We start from the raw sequence: 18,990 nt of genomic DNA on the forward strand, positions 1-18,990 counted from the left end.
ATCGCTCCTCCAGCTCCTCCCCCATCTGGTCCTCCCTCTACACTTACAGCAGGAGGCAGCTCCACCCTGTCCAAGAAGAGGCCTCCGCCCCCTCCTCCTGGACACAAACGCACCCTGTCCGACCCACCCAGCCCACTCTCTCACAGTCCACACAGTAAAGGGGGCTTAACTGGGGGTGAGATGCAAACACACATTAACAGCACAGAGCGGCTCTCAGACGTTGGGCAGGTTCTATACGTCAGTGTCCAATGCTCATGGACACACAAATACATCCATGTGAGCCCCAAATGTACTGATAGTGTAGTGATACACAGTTCTGCAGGTTCCGATGGATCTTCTACTTAGATATGATTCAAAGCAGGGTTGGGGTAAATTACATTTTTCAATTACAATTAACATCTTTAATCAATTACGACTCAGTTACAATTACGTTGACCCGCATTTTTTCCAATTACAACCAAAATTACAATTTTTATTTGTTCCGTGAAAGTCAACTACAATTACGTTCTCAATTATTAAAGTTCAATTACAGTCTTTAATAAATAAGCCAATAAAACATGACCTTCCTCTTGTGTTAGCTTTCTGTTAGCATCTCTTGTGAAAACGGCTCTGTTTTGACCCATGTATAAAATAAAACATATTATCTATCATCTAATTAGTTTCTTGTGTCTTGGTTACCTTGTTAGGCTTCCTAATCAATGAAAATATTGGTATTAATATTTTTGGTGTGGACGTCTGAGCCATTTTTGTGTCAGTGTACCCCTTGATTTAAATTTAAATTAAAATTTATTTTTTTATTGGTAAAATGACCCTTAATAGAACCAACAGGTAAACTTGATCTGAAACATATTTTAATGATTGTTAACCAAGTATGTGTCAGCCATAGAACTATAACACGGTTCCACAGTTTTACGTTTAATTAAATTGTAATTGACACTTTTTATAGAATATTCATGCCAATTACAATTACTCAGTCAATTATCTGAACTCAATAATACGATTACAACACCAACATATCTTTAGAATTACGATTACAATCACAATTACATCATAATTGTAATTAATTACCAATTATGCAATTACAATTATATTTGACCCCGAACCTGATTCAAATCTTGAAAAAGAGCTTTTAAGTGAAGTGTGGTGGTAATTTTGAACAGTCATACACACTTTTATATTTTTTTGTGTCTTATGCTACAATTTTAAACATTTATCCAATGGTGATTGATGATTAGTTACATTTATAACATATGAGGAAATACTCTACTTTGTCATCAGCTTTATCACAATGCAATAATCTTGATAATAGTTTTGTAATCTCGATGATAAGATCCACACTGGTTATAATGGGTTACAATGTTATGGCTAATTGCGATACAAGCTAGCCCCTTATTAAACAAACCAGTTTAGTGGCATCAATGGAGGGCAATTTCAGTCCAGAGTTAAGCTTTTATTGCAATTATTCTCACAAAGATTCAATCAAGGTCTTCATACAGAGACACCATTTTGCTAGGAAACACAAACCTGTTAATAGAGAAACGCTCTAATCTCTAATCCTAATCATTCATATTGCTTACCTTGTATGTCTGGCATCGGAAATGCTTTTATAAATGTACTTATGTTTGTCCTGTTGTGTTTATGTCACGACTTAAACACTGATAATCATTCATCGGCACTTTATTACACCATCTCAGTTTTCTAAAAAAAATAAATAAATAAATCACGGGCTCATGGAAAGCTCAGCCAGACGATGCCTCCCTCATTGTTTTTATTTAAACCATCACAGCATGTTGATTTTCTCCATTTTTTGTTATCAAATAAATCTCCTTTTAAACTCTGATGTTAAATAATGTTTTACTCATCACTGGTGTTAATATTTTAGGAAGTGACTCCACACCTCCTTCAATCACTAAGATGTCTCCTGTTTCCAACAAGTTTGAAGGCATTCCTCAGCAGCAAAGGTATCGGACACAATGGAAAATTATTACTGGTTATAGGTGCAACTTTCTGTGTGAGAAGAAGATTGGATTTTAAAAACGATTAAAGAAAAAAGTCTTAAAACTATTTGTTGTCATACACAAAGTCAACTGTCACACACTATTATACACTAACAATCCAGCAGGTATTTAACATCTTTTCCCGTCACTGCATTATAAAATGGCTTATATTTGAGAAGAAATAAACAATACTACTAAGTTACTTAAATAAAAAACACTATCATAGTTTTTGATAAGCCAATACGTGATTTCAATCACACAGGATGTTGTGCCAATAATTAAATGTACAGTCGCACCTTTAGGAATAAGTTTGATGAGGTGGTAAAGGGGTGATGTCTCTAAACTTCTGTTTTTAGCACTACTTCAAGCAACACAAAGTCAACACTTGGTCCAAGGGTTCTTCCCAAACTACCTCAGAAAGGTTCGATTTTCATCGCATTTGATACAGTTTAAAGTGTTGTTTGACTTCATCCTTTCATTGTCTGTATGTGTATCTATCCAGTGGCTTTGCGTAAGATTGACACCATACACCATCCGTCTATGGACAAGTCCAGCCTTCCTCCAGAGGTCTTCCAAAAGTCCCCACCAGCGACCGAACCTGCAGCAAAAGCTCCTGTGGCCGACCGACCTCAGCTGGGAGACCTGCCTCCCAAACCGCACTTGTCCGAACTCCCCCCTAAACCCGGAGAACTTCCACCAAAGCCGCATCTCTCCGACCTCCCCCCAAAACCTCAGCTGGGAGACCTGCCACCTAAACCTCAGCTCAAAGACCTCCCCCCAAAGCCTCAGCTCGCAGATATACCCCCGAAACCTGGCACAGGCGAGTCCACTCCCAGGCTGTCGCACAGTGAATCATTGCAAAGACCTCAGACACAACCTCCACCACCGCCTCAGCCTCAACCTCAACCCCAGCCTCAAGATTCTCCGTCACCTAATCATCAAGCTCCCATTGCTAGCCCATCCCAACAGCCGGCCGACGACACCAACGGGACTCCAGGAGGGACTGTCACTGCAGAGACCCCCGTGCCCCTCCCAAGAAAGATAAACACGGTATTCCATTTAAACACATCTTTGGCTATTTTATTTATTTTTCTCTCGCCAGTAACTCTATAAAGAAGACTTTACACCGCTATTGTGCAGTAGATGATCACACCACTGCTGATATTTTAGCACAACAGCACGACCTCGAGTGTGATATTGCTTTTATTCAACAGTTCTACAAGCACATTTTATTAGTTAACAATAATAAGTGTCAAGAGATTACGATTTGTTGATTTAATCATTTGGCTCCGTCAAAAAAAATAGTTCCACAAGTGGAGAGCACACAGTTTAGTACGGTGTAGTTAGCCCAATTAACAGTATTCAGATCAGCTGTACAGGGGAGTGATATGATCTGTAAGAAGTCCGGGTGCTGTTGTTACTCTATATCAGCACTTTTGGAATGTCTGTTGTCCAATCAAATTACTTGGTCAGAACTAACTGTCGTATAATGCTGATTAACATTAGCAAAATGATCATTTCCCTTCATACACAATACGATGTTGAACATACATTTTCTCTGCTCTCTCACTCTTGTTATATTTTTAAATGAAAAATGCTTGCCTGATTACAACAGCTTTCAGATCCCATGTGTATTACTACTATTTAACTTTTTATTCTTTGACCTATAAAAACAATGGCCACCTGGGTTATTGTAGGATTTATTGGAAAATATGTGGCTGACTTGAAAGGAACCAGGAAGATGCAAACTTATATTTTTGGTCTGAAAATATATATTTTTTTGTTGTAAATAATATTTATTGTCCAGGGGAAAAACAAAGCCCGCCGAGTGAAGACGATCTACGACTGCCAGGCTGACAATGATGACGAACTGACATTTGTTGAAGGAGAGGTGATCATAGTTACAGGGGAAGAGGATCAGGAGTGGTGGGTGAGTCCAGCTGAAATATCTGCACACCACAATAATAATAATAATAATAATAATAATAATCCAGACTCAGCTCATCTTCTCACATGCTCTGCCTGTGTTTCTCTCCTAGATCGGACATATTGAAGGAGAGCCGGACAGAAAGGGAGTGTTCCCAATGTCGTTTGTGCACATCCTGAGTGACTGACGGCCACAAAGTCTTGCACTACGCTTCTCCCTGAAGTGAGAACCTGTAAATAGCTACAGTAAAGCCTCTTGTCACAAGACAAGTGTCCTCAGAAGATTAAAAAACAACGAAGAAACCCAAGAAGGCTGATCTAACTATGGATGCCTCATCCATCCTGTACAAAGAATGTGTGTATTCTTCCTCTACCAGTATTATCTTATCCTTATAGCACGGCTGAGACGATGCCTATCTCAAACCTAGCACTTACCTAAAAAAGTCTATGTTTATGCTGTTCCTGTGTATATATGTATGTAAATATATATATTTGTGTGTAAGTGTATATACATGTTTTATTGTACAAAACATGTACCATTGCTCTCTGCCTGTCAGATCAAGCATCAGGGTGGTAGACTTTCAATTTTACTGGTATTCATTTTACTGACCCTCAAGTAATTATCAGCATATATTTCTGGAAAAAGGACAAATATGAAATGGAATGTGAAACAGAACAGGTCATTATTTGTGTCTTGCATCCTTGTTAAACACCGTAATCGACTGCAGAGGCTGTAGTCTCTCACTGATGTTCTCGAGGTGCAACGAGATTCATAAATTGTACTCCCCGTCCCTGCTTGCTTTGTGTGTACACGTATTATGGTTGTTTTACAGTATCAAAAACATGCTGCTACTGTGTGGTGGAAACTCAGCCTGTGGTTCACTGTTGGTCACTATTTTACTCCTTGTTACACTGTTCACTGTATGTATGCTCTGCGTGTGAACTCAAAGCTATCTCCACAGTCCTTTTACCTTTTTTTTTTTTTATATTTCTGTGCATGGTGTAACAATGACTGGAAACGAGTGGAGTGCTGCGTTCACAGACGCTCAGCTCAGGGTTTGAAGAGCCACTAATAATTCAGGACTACGCGTAGAGGTCCTGTTGTTGAAGCCACTATTGTTGACAAGTACGAGAAAACACAAGAATGCATCTTAGCAATAACTTGAGTTTCTGACAGGCTACTGGCCTCGCACCAACCTGTGTTCACAAACCGGTGTCTTGTAAAACCTCATGAGCTTGAATTAGTTTTATTTCAGTACGAGTCATTTTAAGTCATTCCATGTTAGATTGAATTTCCATGTCTGCCTGTGAACCAGAGGTGTGTGTTGAGATGAAGGGTGGATGTTGTAAAGACTGGAGAGCCAGTGTATTTTCACCCAGTCTTCACTGACTTGCAGTTTCTCCCCCCCCCCCCCCCCCCAAGTTAAGAAATAAACCCATCAACCCATTGTATCAATAAAAGTGCTGTACTTTAGTCTGGTCTTTTGTTTTTCAAGCTGTCAGGAATTTTTGGATTAGAAATGCATTCTTTAGCTTCTTATCAAAGTTATTTCTGGGCTCCAGATAGTTTTTTTATTAGTCAAACCAGGGAGTTGCAATTAAAAAACTGGTGAAACAGAATTTACATTTTAGGTATAATTAGATGTGATGTGAGAGTTTAGTTTATTAACTTGCTCCTTTAGAGCTTAAGTGAAAGTTCCTGGAATTAAGGTGGTTTTTCCAGTGCTAAAGTGTTTTAACATTTCCAACTAGTCAGACTCATGATTCATGCCATTGGCCAAAAGATTTTAATGTGAGGTTAAACCATTAACCTTAGTAAATTAAAGTCTAGTACAAGGATGCTTTAAAACACATGAGTAGCAACCATTTAAATGGGTGGGGGGAAAAAAAAAATAAAAAATTATAATTAATACACTTTCACCTCAAAGGATGTGAAGAGCTGCAACCGTAATTTGAGTCTTACACATTGTGAAACTGTTTATGCGCCGTTAAGGTAAAGCATTTGGCTGGCATGTTAGGTTTGAGAATTTTTATCTCGACATGTTTTGACTGTCAACATACTGTTAAAGACAAAATGCTGCTTGATTACATGGATTTGAAACATTAAAGGCAATCAGAACTCTTGCCAAAGAGCAGTTGACAGTCAAAACATGTCAGAAGATAACTTTAACACCGTTTAAAGCACAAAAAGAATCCACTGGAACCATTGGCTGATATAAGTGTTAAAACATTAGTTGAACATTAACACAAGACAAGAATCTCCTTCCATTATTTATTCTTCAAATTTAACTCAAAATCACAACATCCAACTTGGATTATTAACACAGGAGTTCTATAAACTTTATAGAAAACAAATTGTGTCTTAACACAAAAGCTGCACCTCAAATAAAAGTTACAAAATGCAAAGTTACCACAACACTGGTAAAACTGTTCATTTGGCCACTTGGGCTTTAGGCAAAGGTTTGGACCCTTTGTCTTTCTCCACGGACTTGATGACTCCAACAGCAACGGTCTGCTTCAGATCTCGAGCTGCAAAACGACCTGTTGTGGATGAGAGAAGTTTAGATTTGAGGAAGGACCTCTATATTGCGGGATAAGGTGGTGTATACAGTACCTAAAGGAGGGTATGTGAAGAAGCTCTCTACACACATGGGCTTGATGGGAACCAGTTTGACCGTGGCAGCATCTCCAGACATCAGTATCTGAGGGTGGTCTTCGAGTTTCTTGCCTGTGCGGCGGTCCAGCTTCTCCTTTATCTCTGCGAAACGGCATGTGACGTGAGCAGTGTGGCAGTCTAGGACTGGGGAGTAGCCAACTTTGATCTTCCCTGGATGATTCAGGACGATTATCTTGATTTAAAAATAAAAATAAATTAAATAATTCAGTTTATAAAAGCCATTTTCTGTTTAATAAGCCAACCTGTGCTTCAAAGCTGCAAACATCAGAGGGAGGATCCTGCTGAGCGTTGCCAGCTACATCTCCACGCCGCAGGTTTTTGACAGACACATTCTTGATATTGAACCCAACATTATGCCCTGGCAAAGCAGTCTGCAGCCCCTTGTGGTGCATCTCGATGGACTTGACCTCTGCAGTAAGCTTGGCAGGTGAGAATGTCAGGGTCATGCCTGATTTCAGGACCCCAGTTTCAATCTTTCCCACTGGTACCGTCCCAACACCTGAAAGAGCAAACTGAATCATTACAAACAGTATTGAACCACTCATTCCATTATTACTCCAATTGCTTTGCCCACCTGGGCCTCATTTGAGCAATTGAAGCTCCAGATTGTAAAAAAAAAAAATCTTTATAACGAAGGTATACCATAGGTTTAATCTGACCTCCAATTTTGTAGACATCTTGCAGGGGTAATCGTAGTGGCTTGTTGATTATGCGCACAGGTGGCTGAACAGAATCAAGGACTTCAAGCAGAGTCTTCCCACTCAACATCCCTTCTCTGCGTTTGACTTTCCATCCTTGGTACCACGGCATCTGTGCAAACATTACCGTTAACACAGAACTGCTGACAACTTTAAAGCAAACATGGTTACCTTTTGAGTGGCTGTAATCATGTTCTCCCCTGTCCAACCAGAGATGGGGACAAACGGCACTGACGGCACATCATAGCCAATCTTCCTGAGAAAGTTGCTGACGCCCCTCACCACCTCTTCATAGCGTTTCTGGCAGTAAGGTGGCTCCGTCAGATCCATCTTGTTCACACATACAATGATTTGCTTCACACCCAGAGTGTAGGCAAGTAAAGCATGTTCTCTGGTCTGACCACTTCTGGAAACACCAGCCTCATACTCGCCTTTGGCTGCAGAGACAACCAGGAGGGCCACATCTGCCTGAAAGGAGAATAGATACAATTATGAAGCCATTTTAAAGCAGATTAAATATGTGTGCATATATCAACCTGTGATGTTCCAGTAATCATATTCTTGATGAAGTCCCGGTGACCTGGTGCATCAATTATAGTCATGGAGTATTTCTGCGTGTTGAACTTCATCAGTGAGATATCAATGGTGATCCCACGCTCTCGCTCTGCTTTCAGCTTGTCCAACACCCAGGCAAACTTAAAGGAGCTCTTGCCAGCCTGTAGAACAATTCAATGTTGAGCTCCAAAATTCACAATTCTGTTTCCCTTTAGCCACAGACAAGCATAAAAACAAGTTACTCACCTGAGCTGCAGCTTTCTCAAACTTCTCCAACCTTCTGGGATCAATACCACCACACTTGTACACCAGGTGTCCAGTGGTGGTGGACTTGCCACTGTCCACATGGCCAATGACCACCAAATTCACATGAGTCTTCTCCTTTTCCATGGCTTAGGGTAGATTTGCGCAAACTTCTCGTCCAACTCTTCTGATAATTGCGTGTGAGGAGGCTTTTCAGAATGGGTTTATATGCCTTACTGATTAGTGAGTGGAACCAGCTGTGCTGCTTGATTAATCCTGATTAGCACCTGCTGAAGATAGGTGGCTGTGAAATGTTTGGAAATGTTAGTCCTCATTTATTGCGACCAAAAGTGAGAATGAACAGAATAACATCAACTTCATGCTGAAGTTTGTTATATATGTTGCTAATAATTTGAGTTTTTCACCATTGATTATCGAGGACTATATCAAATTACAGCTAAGGGTGCATTCTGCAGACAGAAGACTTTGAAATGAATCTGTTCGTGTACTGAAGAACACATGGTTTATGGACCGCGTTCCAATGCATAAAATTAAAATAACAAAAGGATAAACTGGTTCAACGCTGGGTTCAGCTTCCTGTTCTCACTGTCCTTCCATACATCTGTGTAGCCATAAGGCCATCTAGATCATGAAGTACAAAGCTGTGTCTCGTCCCAGGAAAAAAAAAAAAAGCAATGGTTAGACAATGAAGTTAAATGACCTCCAAAACTTGTATGTAATGTTGCTGGTCTGCATTGATGGGTAGCTAGTAGGGTGGGCTGGTACGCTGAGTTCACGATACAATATATGATAGAGTTTGAAATAACGATAACGGACAACAAAAATTGCAGTTGAAAAAAAAGGTGAATGGACATTTTGCATATTTACTCTGTCTGATCTTTTCAACTCAGTAGAAAAACGAAAACTAAAAACAATACAACTCATACCCTCAAAGATACCATGATGTTTTAATATTTTTAATATTGCGATATCTTGTCGTACAATATATTGTCCCACCTTAAGTATCTATCTATCAAAAGTGGGCTAAGGAAGGAGACACTGTCAACTAGCAACACAGTCATCGACGGTCAAAGCAATTTTTTTCAGATAAGGGGAATTTGCATAATTTAGTCTGGTGGCCTTAAGACAGAGGTGGGCAACTCCAGTCCTCGAGGGCTGGATTCCAGACACTTTTAGATGTCTCCCTGCTACAAACAACCCACCTGATTGAAACCAATGTGTTGTCATCAAGCTCCGAAGAAGCAATGATAACGAGCCATTCATTTGAATCAAGTGTGTTGGAGCAGTGACACATCTAAAAGTGTCAGGACTGGAGTTGAATACCCCTGCCTTAAGATTTACACAGCGGCTTAAATCAGTGGTTTTCAAAGGGTCTGGCTTTGGGAACCACTGTTACTTCATAAAAACAAGTCACAATCCAAAATCAAGGCAACATTTGGAATTCTGAAAGCACAGATAACAGGTCCGCTGCCCACGTTTTGAGAACCTCAGTGAAGGAGGAGGATGACTGTTTCTGATACTGGGGTCAAATTACATATTAACAATGTCCTTCCCTGGCCTTTTTAAGCAAATGACTAGCTCTCTGCTCGAGGACACTATTGTAACGGTGAACGGTACGTCTTGGTATTGATTTAATAACTAGTATGTTAAATAAATCAGCATTGATTCACAGTATAGTCCACTTAAGCGGCAGTCTCACACGTGTGGAATTTATTTTCAGGGGTCGATCAAACCGGGCGGGTAGACTTAGTTGTCTTGAGGTCGGGTTGGGATTTGATCCTCCGCGCATTGATGGGAAACAAATCGAGCTCACCTCAGTCTGACGTAAAGTGACGCAGGGATAAACAACCCGGAAACGGCTTTTTGTTGCCCTCTCAGCCCGCCCCGTCGCTCATAGCGTGGTTCACTCAGCGGCTCCGGCTGGCTCTCCGAACACCAAGGTAATAAAAACACACTAAAGCTCCGCTTTTAACCGGCTCACCGTGGGTTCTCAGGTCCGATTATTTTCCACTCATTCGTCGACATTCAGCGCAGCTGGTTTCGAATGTTACCTCTTGATTCTAGTTGGCAGAACTCACTATATAATGGTAAATGGACTTGATTTTATATACCGCTTTATCACCACACTGAAGCAGTCTCAAAGCGCTTTACATATCAGCTCATTCACCCAATCACTCTCACATTCACACACCAATGGGACAGGACTGCTATGCGAGGCGCTAGTCGACCACTGGGAGCAACTTAGGGTTCAGTGTCTTGCCCAAGGACACTTCGGCACATAGTCAGGTACTGGGATCGAACCCCCAACCTCTCGATCAGAAGACGACCCACTACCACGGTCGCCCAAATATTAACATGGAAATCTGTTAAACTACCTTTAATGTAAAGTAGCCAAACAATAGCATTTACTTTAGCGTGTATTTATCACAGCACAGCGGCTAGTTCATTAAAGCCCTCCGCTATACTTTCTTCTTACATGTCAGAGACGGTGACCGATCGGACCCTGAACATTGTGCCTGTGCAGACTATCATCAGCTGTCCGCTGTGTGTGTGTGTTGTCCTGATCACCTGTGGACTGGACATGTGTTGGAGTAACCGTGTGGTTTGGGTGAAGACTGATCGCTTCCAGGAGGCAAGTGATGCTTCATTAAAGCTGCATTAAGTGGAGCACACACACGGACAGCTGGAGTAGGAGAGGAGGCAGACTGACTGATGGTGTTCACCATCATCACTGCTTTACACAACATCAGACACTAACTGCTGCCTTTGATGGCTTAGAGGAAGTTAAAAAAAAAAAAAAAAAAAAGTATTAAGGCTGTGGTAAGAAATGTCATTTTATGTTTACATCTTTAAGATTTAAAGTTAATATATTCCCATTTTTTTTTAAAAAAAAAATAAAAATAATAATTAGCTTTTATTTAGTCTGGATCCACTTGTCAGTTGAATCCAAAGTTGTTCATTGTTGTGATACTGATTATGATGTTGATGAAATGATCAGAATGGAGGGTTGATTCCATGCTACTGCCACCACATTATAATCATGCTTGGCCAACATTCTTCCTTCCTTGTTTTTATTTCCAACAACAACAACAAAAAAAAAAAAAAAAACAGGCATGTCGAGCATGGATGAGTTTTCTTTTACAATGTCGACCCGGCTGCATGTCTTAATAGTCCGGGAAACCCGGATGCATGCAATTTCCTGCAAAGTGTGTTGAGCATTAATGTAGCTGTTAGGATATGAATCAACTGAAACTGTGGCAGGTTCAAGTCCTGGACCTTCAGGCTAAAATGTTGTGGTTGTTTCATGTCTGGATAGGTATTGCTGGACCAGCGGTTTGGGCACAAGTCATCTGCACTGATGTTTGAAATGAAAATCTGCAAAGGCAGACGTCATAAGTTTACTCTTATTTATTTATTTTTAGCTTAAAGCCATCTATGCAGATTGCAGACTGCCTTTAAGTATTATTGTAGCTTTAGTTTACTGGAGTTTTAGGCAACAATTGTGGGAATTTGGCCGTATCTGTAGACCGCTGACAGATGTGGTACAGGTTCGAATCCACTGTGTTTAAATAAAGATGTGTACCTCATTTCCTCTTTGCATCGTCTCTGTGTTGAGGCTGAAAGTGGAAGTGATGCATCCGGACAACCTAGTTTGTTGTTGACGTGATAAGAAAAAAGGACCAAATCTACACTATTTCTCATCAGTGCTTCAGTATTACACTGGGTAGTCAGTCTGCACTGATGCTAGTTTAGCTGAATACTAATAGATGAAACCTTCTGTATTTTCACATCAGTGTTGTTGTGATTTAAAAAAAAAAAACACTTGATGTTTTGAGGTTTTCTATTTCGGTGCTTATCTTATTTATGTCTTCCTTTAATGAAGGGTTAGGGTCTGACAGTCTAGCTCTGTTAGATTTGCCAGTGTTGACCTCTAAAAACAGCCTTGAGGAGATGACGGGTGCCCCAGTGTTGAAATGGCAGCCATAACAAACTTGCTGCACTAGGCTGAGGCGTGTTAAAAAAAATAAAGAGCATTCTGAGGAAAACTCACTGCTCTAACATGGAGTTTAAGATATAGTTCATCATTTAGTGTTTGTTTTAAAAGCAGTCACAAAAATGACTGAAGTGAGGAGAAAAGTTGTTTTTGACTAAAGGAAATCTTGAAGTGGTCATTTTAGGATTTGAGGAAGTGATCTAGCTGAGCTTTTTCTTGCAGTCTTGGCTTGTGAAACAGCCCTGTCAAGACAATGTGGGTCATTTACCAAACTGTTGAGTTGGAGGTCTGACTCTAATACAGAGGTGTGTAATGTGTTCTGGAACGTCATTTTTTTTTTTTAGTGTGAAAGCCATGAAAGAAAACCAAATTACACAAAGATTTCCATTCCTGGAGGCTGTAGATATAATTATGAGGACTACCTCATGTGTTGTAGAACAGGTAGCAGTTAGCAAGTTGCTCATTTCTAAATATATAAATTATTTCAAAATAAGTTTACCTTTTTTAATTAGAAAAAAGGAAAAAAAGACCATTAAAATGGAGAAAAAAAGGAGCAAAATTAATTAATTGTTTGTTACAAGTCATCTCAGGTAAACGCACAAAACAAATTGACAGAAAAAAGCAAAAAACAGCAAAAATCCACAAAATAACACTTAAAATATAGATTGACTGAAAAATAAACTAGACAACAAAAACACACACATAATGACTCAAAACAACACATCAATAAGAGAAATATGTACAAAATGAATCCAAAAACACACAAAACAACAAAAATATACAAACTCACAAACCCTTAGGTTTTTTTTCCTGTATTAATGCATAGGTTGGTCATTATTCTAAATGCAGACATTCATGTTGATAATGTGGCCCATGCTGTAATAGAAGTTTCCCATCTATGAATTTATTTGTTTAATATTAAAGTGTATTTCTTTGTATTTTATCATTTTATCCCATAGGAAGCATCACTGAAAATGAGCAAGTAGCATACTCAGGTATGAAGTGGTTACCAAGATTAAAAGTTAGCTTTTTTGTTAAAACAGAATGTCACCTATCCTGGAAAATATTTTAGCTTTGTGTAACTTAACTAAAATAAACAGAAAATGCCTCATAAGGTGCATCTCTAAAAACATGTCACATCTCCCAAATCCTACGATGTGGGCATTTTTATTACATTTCTTAAGCAAATATCAATTTGCCATTACTTTAAATATTTTGTCTGTGGGCCTCTTGTCAAGTTACTAAAATGACGTCTGTAAACAAGAGCTGTGAACTATTTCATTTATTGTGCTCAAATCTGCTAAACCATACAGTAAGTGAGTGTGCGTTCTTCAGTTGTGACACCATGAATATACCATGTCTCTGACATGCTGAGGGTCAGGACCCCTCATTGCAGTCTGCCTCCTAGAACACACCCAGTGTCATTGAGCCCCTATCTTCAGGTTGGGTTACTGCAGTCATTCTCGGTATGGGCCTCCCTCAAATCTCCTGCTGACAGTCAGATTTTTACGACAAGCCAGCTTTCTGGTGACAAATGGGTTCAAGTGTGCGCTAGATTACACATCTCTGGTTAAGTCATTGTTGTAACATGCTCAGCTCATGTAACAATGTGTTTTTTCTTTTCTGTTTTAATATTTGAGGCAGTCCTTAAAAAACTCTAAGGACCTCAGCAACCTATCATCTGGTTTTAGTAGAAAAGTTTAATTCAATACTTGTTATCATTTTACGCAGGTAGGAACTGTTGTACAACAGCGTGATCAGCCCCACAAAGTAACCTCAGAGTCAAACTGACCCTCTGCACTTAAACAGCATCTTCTTGTGTCCACCTGCTGTGGCCCGTGCATTAAAAGCGAGCGTGCTTTGTTGTCCCTGTCTCAGAGCTGTATTGATCCCTCTCTCAGGCATTGTGCTGCTGCTGCAGTTATTTGGATTAACTTCCTTTAACTGATATGGCCTGTTCAGCACTCTGCACTAACACCATTATCATGACATGGCTTAATCTGCAAGAGCCGATCACTTAAGCATCATTGGATTTCATGGCTCCCCCCCCCCATTCACGTACATCTTTAATATTTACTTTCCCTTTGTTCAAACAACATCCATACCTTTACCTTGTGTAAACTGAACTCTGTTGTTACAGGATGGATTCAAAAAGAAAATGTCATATTTCCCCTGAGTACACTTCTATGTTGTTTTAGCATATCTGCTCGTGTGCTAAAGCGTATTACCAGCCCTCTCTAGAGTAGGCTGGAGTTTCAATAGATCACATATCGGATTCTTTCCCTCTCTCAAAGGCGCACTTTGAATTTAATCAATATTGCATGTTCCTACTGCTGTTATCTATTTTATTGTGCTTTTTACACTGTGCTTTTTCAATTATAGACATGTTCGCATTGAAATCTACATACGGTTGTAGCAGCTGAGCTAAGCAAGAACACACAAACTTGTAAACGGTAGCTATAATAAGGTAGTTGGGTGTGTAAGAGGCTCCGATTTACCATTTTATCCATTTCCGTGTTTTCTTTCATCAACTTTCCCTAATCATGTCAGACTCATTACTGGCATTTAAACCCTCCAAAGTCATGCCAAACATGCTTGATATTGTTAATGAAGTTAACTGTTGTGGTTAATTTCATATTCATACAAAGCAGAAATTTGGCAAAACAAGCATGAGATCATGCAAGATTTTGGGTGAGATTTGATATCCAGCCCTTCTTGTAGTGTTGACCTTAACGAGTGCTAAATTACGAATTCACTGTTGCTCTTCACTGTCATCATGGATTTATATTTGTTGTATTTGATCATAAGCTGTTCTTCCATTCATTGTAAAGACGCTCAGTCTGCCAGTTCTCTCCATTGATTGGTCAGATGCTGCAATCTCCACCCCTTTCATGTGCACGCGCACATGAAAGGGGCTGTAATTACTTGGCTTAAATTAGCATGTTGTGATCATAGGTAATCGACGGTCGTAAGACAGCTCCTGTCTGACAGGGAATGTTTGGTTAGTTGAAGCCAGCTAACGGAGATTAATCCAAGCTAGAGTCGTAACATAGGCCCCTAATGTTTGGAAATGCTGTGTATTTTTTCCATGTTGACCACATGTTGTTGAAAAAAGTAGTGCTACTTATAATGGTCATGTGTTCAAAGTTGCATCTCATTAATGTTCACCAACAAATAGCTACCAGAGCCTGACGGTCTGCGAAGATGGCATAAAAGAAAAATTAAGTTTTTTTTAATGTTGATTTCTGCATTTAATCTACCACAATAAGGTATATAAATAAAGTAGCACATTCAAAGGAAAGCATCTAACCTTGTGCTCTATCGCCACACCTTTTACACATAAAGCCTTTGAGGCTTAAGAAAGCTACAAAGGTGACCATTGTGTAGAGGATTTTCTTCTTTTCTCTAGCACTTAATAACAAAAAAATCCAAACTTCAAAGTCTGGAAAAAATGCAGAAAATGAATTGTAATATGTGCAAGCTGGCAGGCATGAGAGCTTCATGTGATCGCCTACATGTCAGTGAGTACATGGAGCAGGCTTGTTGCCACAGATGGTGCATCAGCATGGCAGAGATATTTCCATGAGAATGTGGCTTTACGCCCCCGCACCAAACCTCCATCTTCACACCAACAGAAAACTGACTTTAGTGTTTTTGTTGGTCATGAGTGAGTCCTAAAGACCTAAAAGAGTAACTAAACCCCCCACAACCCACCTTTTTTTGGCTGAATACATATGTATTTGGGTAATATAATTATTAGTGCTGTTCAATGACCTGAGTCCAACTTTTACCATTTAGTAAAAGTATTTTAATTCTGTGTAAATGCTAAAGGTGCGTTCACACTGAACACGACTGAAGTGACTGAAGCGACTAGATTACATTCAAATCGATGTAAATGATGCAACCTCAAGCATTGTGACTTGGGCTGCTCCCCCTATTGGCAAGTCATCAAAAACCTAGGGTTTAGTTAAACTTTAAAGAAGCCTTCAGGATCCCTAATTCATCTTTTCAAATCTCATACACCTGACTATGAGCTTGGATTGTTATGTTTTTTTAAAAATTATGAAGCAAGTAAGGTACTAAGGTAAAAATGAAATGCATTGTATTGTCATGCTAACCAAAGGTATCAGCAGTCATTTGTAAAAACACTAAAAATCTTTTTTTTTTCTCCTGTCTAGAACAGTGTTTTTCAACCACTATGTTAGAAAACTATTCGTATTTAGTTGGTCCAAAGACGTGTTATTATTGAACTTAGCAATGACATTGTTGTATATTAAAATCATGGCTTTTTAAAGCACAACAGTAGCTAGCAGCACATAGCTCATGCTGAAACAATGTGAATCCCTTCAATGTTTGCCAAAACTTCATAATTCATACTGTGAAAAGACTCGACCCGCTAACCCAAACCCTACACACTGTATATATCTAATGAATTGACAGGATTACATGGTGTACAAAACTCACACATTTAAACTAGCTAAAGACTGAGATTGTGCTAAAAACTCAATTCATTTAATTAATTAACTGAAGTTATTTAGGCTGAAAATCTCTGATAATGTTACATATTTGATGATGTTTTCAACTCGATCCTTTTCACTCACAGTTGGATACACCAACACCAGTTGACAATGTGTTTATTCACCACTCTTACTGTATTTTTTTTCCACTTTTCTCTGTTTTGGTGCTGAGAGCCTCTGTAATGATAAAAAATAATTGTGCCAAGGTTACCTGCAGGAATGTATTAATAGCATACATATTTGTCAAAGAAAATGTTAAGTCCTAAACAATTTTGAATGGTGCTTGCCTGTCCGCGGCCTCCTTTTATAGGCAGATGGATGCACTTCACCGGCCAATCAGGATTGGTAGATTGAAATAAATGCTTCTGAGGAATGCAGACAAAGGTTGCATCCCATAGTGAGACATCGCACTCATGTTACTCATAGAACTCATGGAGTTTCTGAAAGACACCTGCAGTTTCTGCAACATTTGTGACTGTATATACATAACTGTAACATTACAAATATTTTATTTAAATATAAAATTGAAGCACACTTACCAGTGGATAGGATGGCAGCATTGTCAACAACAAAATAGATAAAATTATACTTTAAAGGCTGTACTGAGAGAAGCTAACCACAGGCTTTCATCTTATATGTACAATAAACACTCTGCATGCCTTGTAATCTTGTAACTTAGTCTTGTAAACATGTGTGCATTAAATCAATGTAATCAAAGCGTAACTGTAAAAATAATTGGCCCATCGCCAGCAGTAAAGGCTTGATGCACTGTTGCTCTTAATAGTCTGGTTTGCTATCACATGAAAATCGTTTAACACAAATCTGTAGCAGAGCCACACACATTGTCCCTAGATGTGGTAAAGCTTATAAAATGGTATCTTATGTTTGATTGTGGTGGTACCTTATAAACTGGGGACGGGTTTAAATTTGAATGTAAATATGCAATAGTTGTCGAGTAAAATGTGTTGGTTTCAACTGTAGTTAAGCTTCCAAATGGAAAATATAACTGTAAAGGAAACTTTTCAGTTAATAACCTAAACCTTTCAGTTTCAGATACTGTATATGTCCATGCATCCTCACGTTTCTTAACTACATTTCAGTTTTTGCTAGGATCATGTGCTCGCAACACGTGTAAAGTTTAATGCCAAATTAAATCCTTGCATTGAGAAGTCTGAGAGCCTTACTGTACTGTAATTATTTTCTTGCAGTAGTAACTCTGATTTTATAGTTGCTTGGAGGGGTAAACAAAGTTGAATCATGAATGATCTCATTTTTTCCTGCTACTGTACTGAAGAGAATGCCAGAAGTCTCTACATGTCCAGCATTAGTCCTCCCAGATGAGGGTTAGTGTTCTCTATTAATTGCTACAATCTAATTTCCATATTAATTTTTTCAAACTGATTCCAAGAAAGAGTTTTCGTTGAGACATATTTATCCAGCAGCTTCATATTTGGTTAATGGACTGTAAATAGAGAATGAATAGGGTGCTGTTTAGTAGTTTTAGCCATGCTTGATTATTGATCAGTTGGATTGCGAATCAGAACAATATTCATCTAATTAATTATGATTAAGGTCCATTCAGCTGCAATTTCTACAATACAGGAGACCCGTCTAAAGCTTTAGAGAAGTTGCCTGTATTGTATAAATAGCAACATCACTGTGACTCACTAAGATATTTACCGTAAATCTCTTCCTGTGGCAGTTTTGTTACCGTTATAAAAAGCAAATACATGCATACATAGACGTACACTATGCAACAGAATGCTTGGAACTGAAATTATTAAATAAAATACAATAGAAAATATATTTGAAATAATAAATTTTTGAATAATAATTAAAAAAAGAATACATATACATGTTATTTACATTAAGACAAAAAAGGCAAATCCTAAACTTCAAATCAACACACATCACTCACTACAGATCACTATATTGATAACTGCTGGACCGCAACAACAAACCATACTTTTAAACATACTTAGTTTAAATGTTCTATATACATTAGAGCCTGACCATTATGGGATTTTTGGGGCTGGTGGGGATATTGGGGGTTTTGATACCAGATTTTTAAATTTTTTTTAATTTTGTTTTTTGTGACTGTTGTTGCCATTTGTGCGTGCCAACCAGATGTCTATGTTGCTGTCATTTTTGTTGTTTTTTTACTACTACTGCTGCGGAATGAATTGCCCCGCGGGGATAAATAAAGATTTTGAAAATACGTCAGCCAGTTTTGGATATAATGGCAGATGACAGATATATCGGTTAATATATGGAATGTTTCCTAGCTGTACACATCATGCATAGCAGACATCCATAATGCTCTCCCACACAATCCCCCATGACTAGAGGTCGACCGATATGG

General features: G+C 38.9%; 3 protein-coding genes across 8 annotated transcripts in view; 2 read left to right on the top strand and 1 right to left on the bottom strand.

Annotated features, from left to right (window-relative positions):
- Positions 1-5,397, top strand: part of asap1b (ArfGAP with SH3 domain, ankyrin repeat and PH domain 1b) — a 67,264-nt gene extending 61,867 nt beyond the window's left edge. For 3 of the 6 annotated variants that reach the window (XM_028433943.1, XM_028433945.1, XM_028433944.1), the window contains 6 exons: positions 14-175; positions 1,883-1,961; positions 2,354-2,418; positions 2,500-3,047; positions 3,805-3,927; positions 4,037-5,397. In XM_028433943.1, coding sequence (XP_028289744.1) covers positions 14-175; positions 1,883-1,961; positions 2,354-2,418; positions 2,500-3,047; positions 3,805-3,927; positions 4,037-4,111 — 1,052 coding nt within the window. In that variant the 3' untranslated portion in view covers positions 4,112-5,397. The remainder of the gene's footprint in view (positions 1-13; positions 176-1,882; positions 1,962-2,353; positions 2,419-2,499; positions 3,048-3,804; positions 3,928-4,036) is intronic. The other 3 variants (XM_028433946.1, XM_028433947.1, XM_028433948.1) reach the window with 1 other exon arrangement.
- A 957-nt stretch (positions 5,398-6,354) lies between these two features.
- Positions 6,355-8,243, bottom strand: eef1a1l3 (eukaryotic translation elongation factor 1 alpha 1, like 3). Its single transcript, XM_028434329.1, has 7 exons — positions 8,100-8,243; positions 7,835-8,014; positions 7,470-7,766; positions 7,260-7,410; positions 6,843-7,099; positions 6,538-6,772; positions 6,355-6,464 (listed from the first exon to the last, which is right to left on the bottom strand). Exons 1-7 carry the CDS (start codon positions 8,241-8,243, stop codon positions 6,355-6,357), a joined length of 1,374 nt encoding a protein of 457 aa, XP_028290130.1.
- Positions 8,244-9,981: 1,738 nt separating this feature from the next.
- Positions 9,982-18,990, top strand: part of fam49bb (family with sequence similarity 49 member Bb) — a 37,528-nt gene continuing 28,519 nt past the window's right edge. The window contains exon 1 of the mRNA XM_028434570.1: positions 9,982-10,057. The gene's annotated coding sequence lies outside the window, so the exon portion shown is untranslated. The remainder of the gene's footprint in view (positions 10,058-18,990) is intronic.

The sequence above is a fragment of the Gouania willdenowi genome, chromosome 20 (assembly GCF_900634775.1).
Source record: "Gouania willdenowi chromosome 20, fGouWil2.1, whole genome shotgun sequence".
Classification (NCBI taxonomy): domain Eukaryota; kingdom Metazoa; phylum Chordata; class Actinopteri; order Blenniiformes; family Gobiesocidae; genus Gouania; species Gouania willdenowi.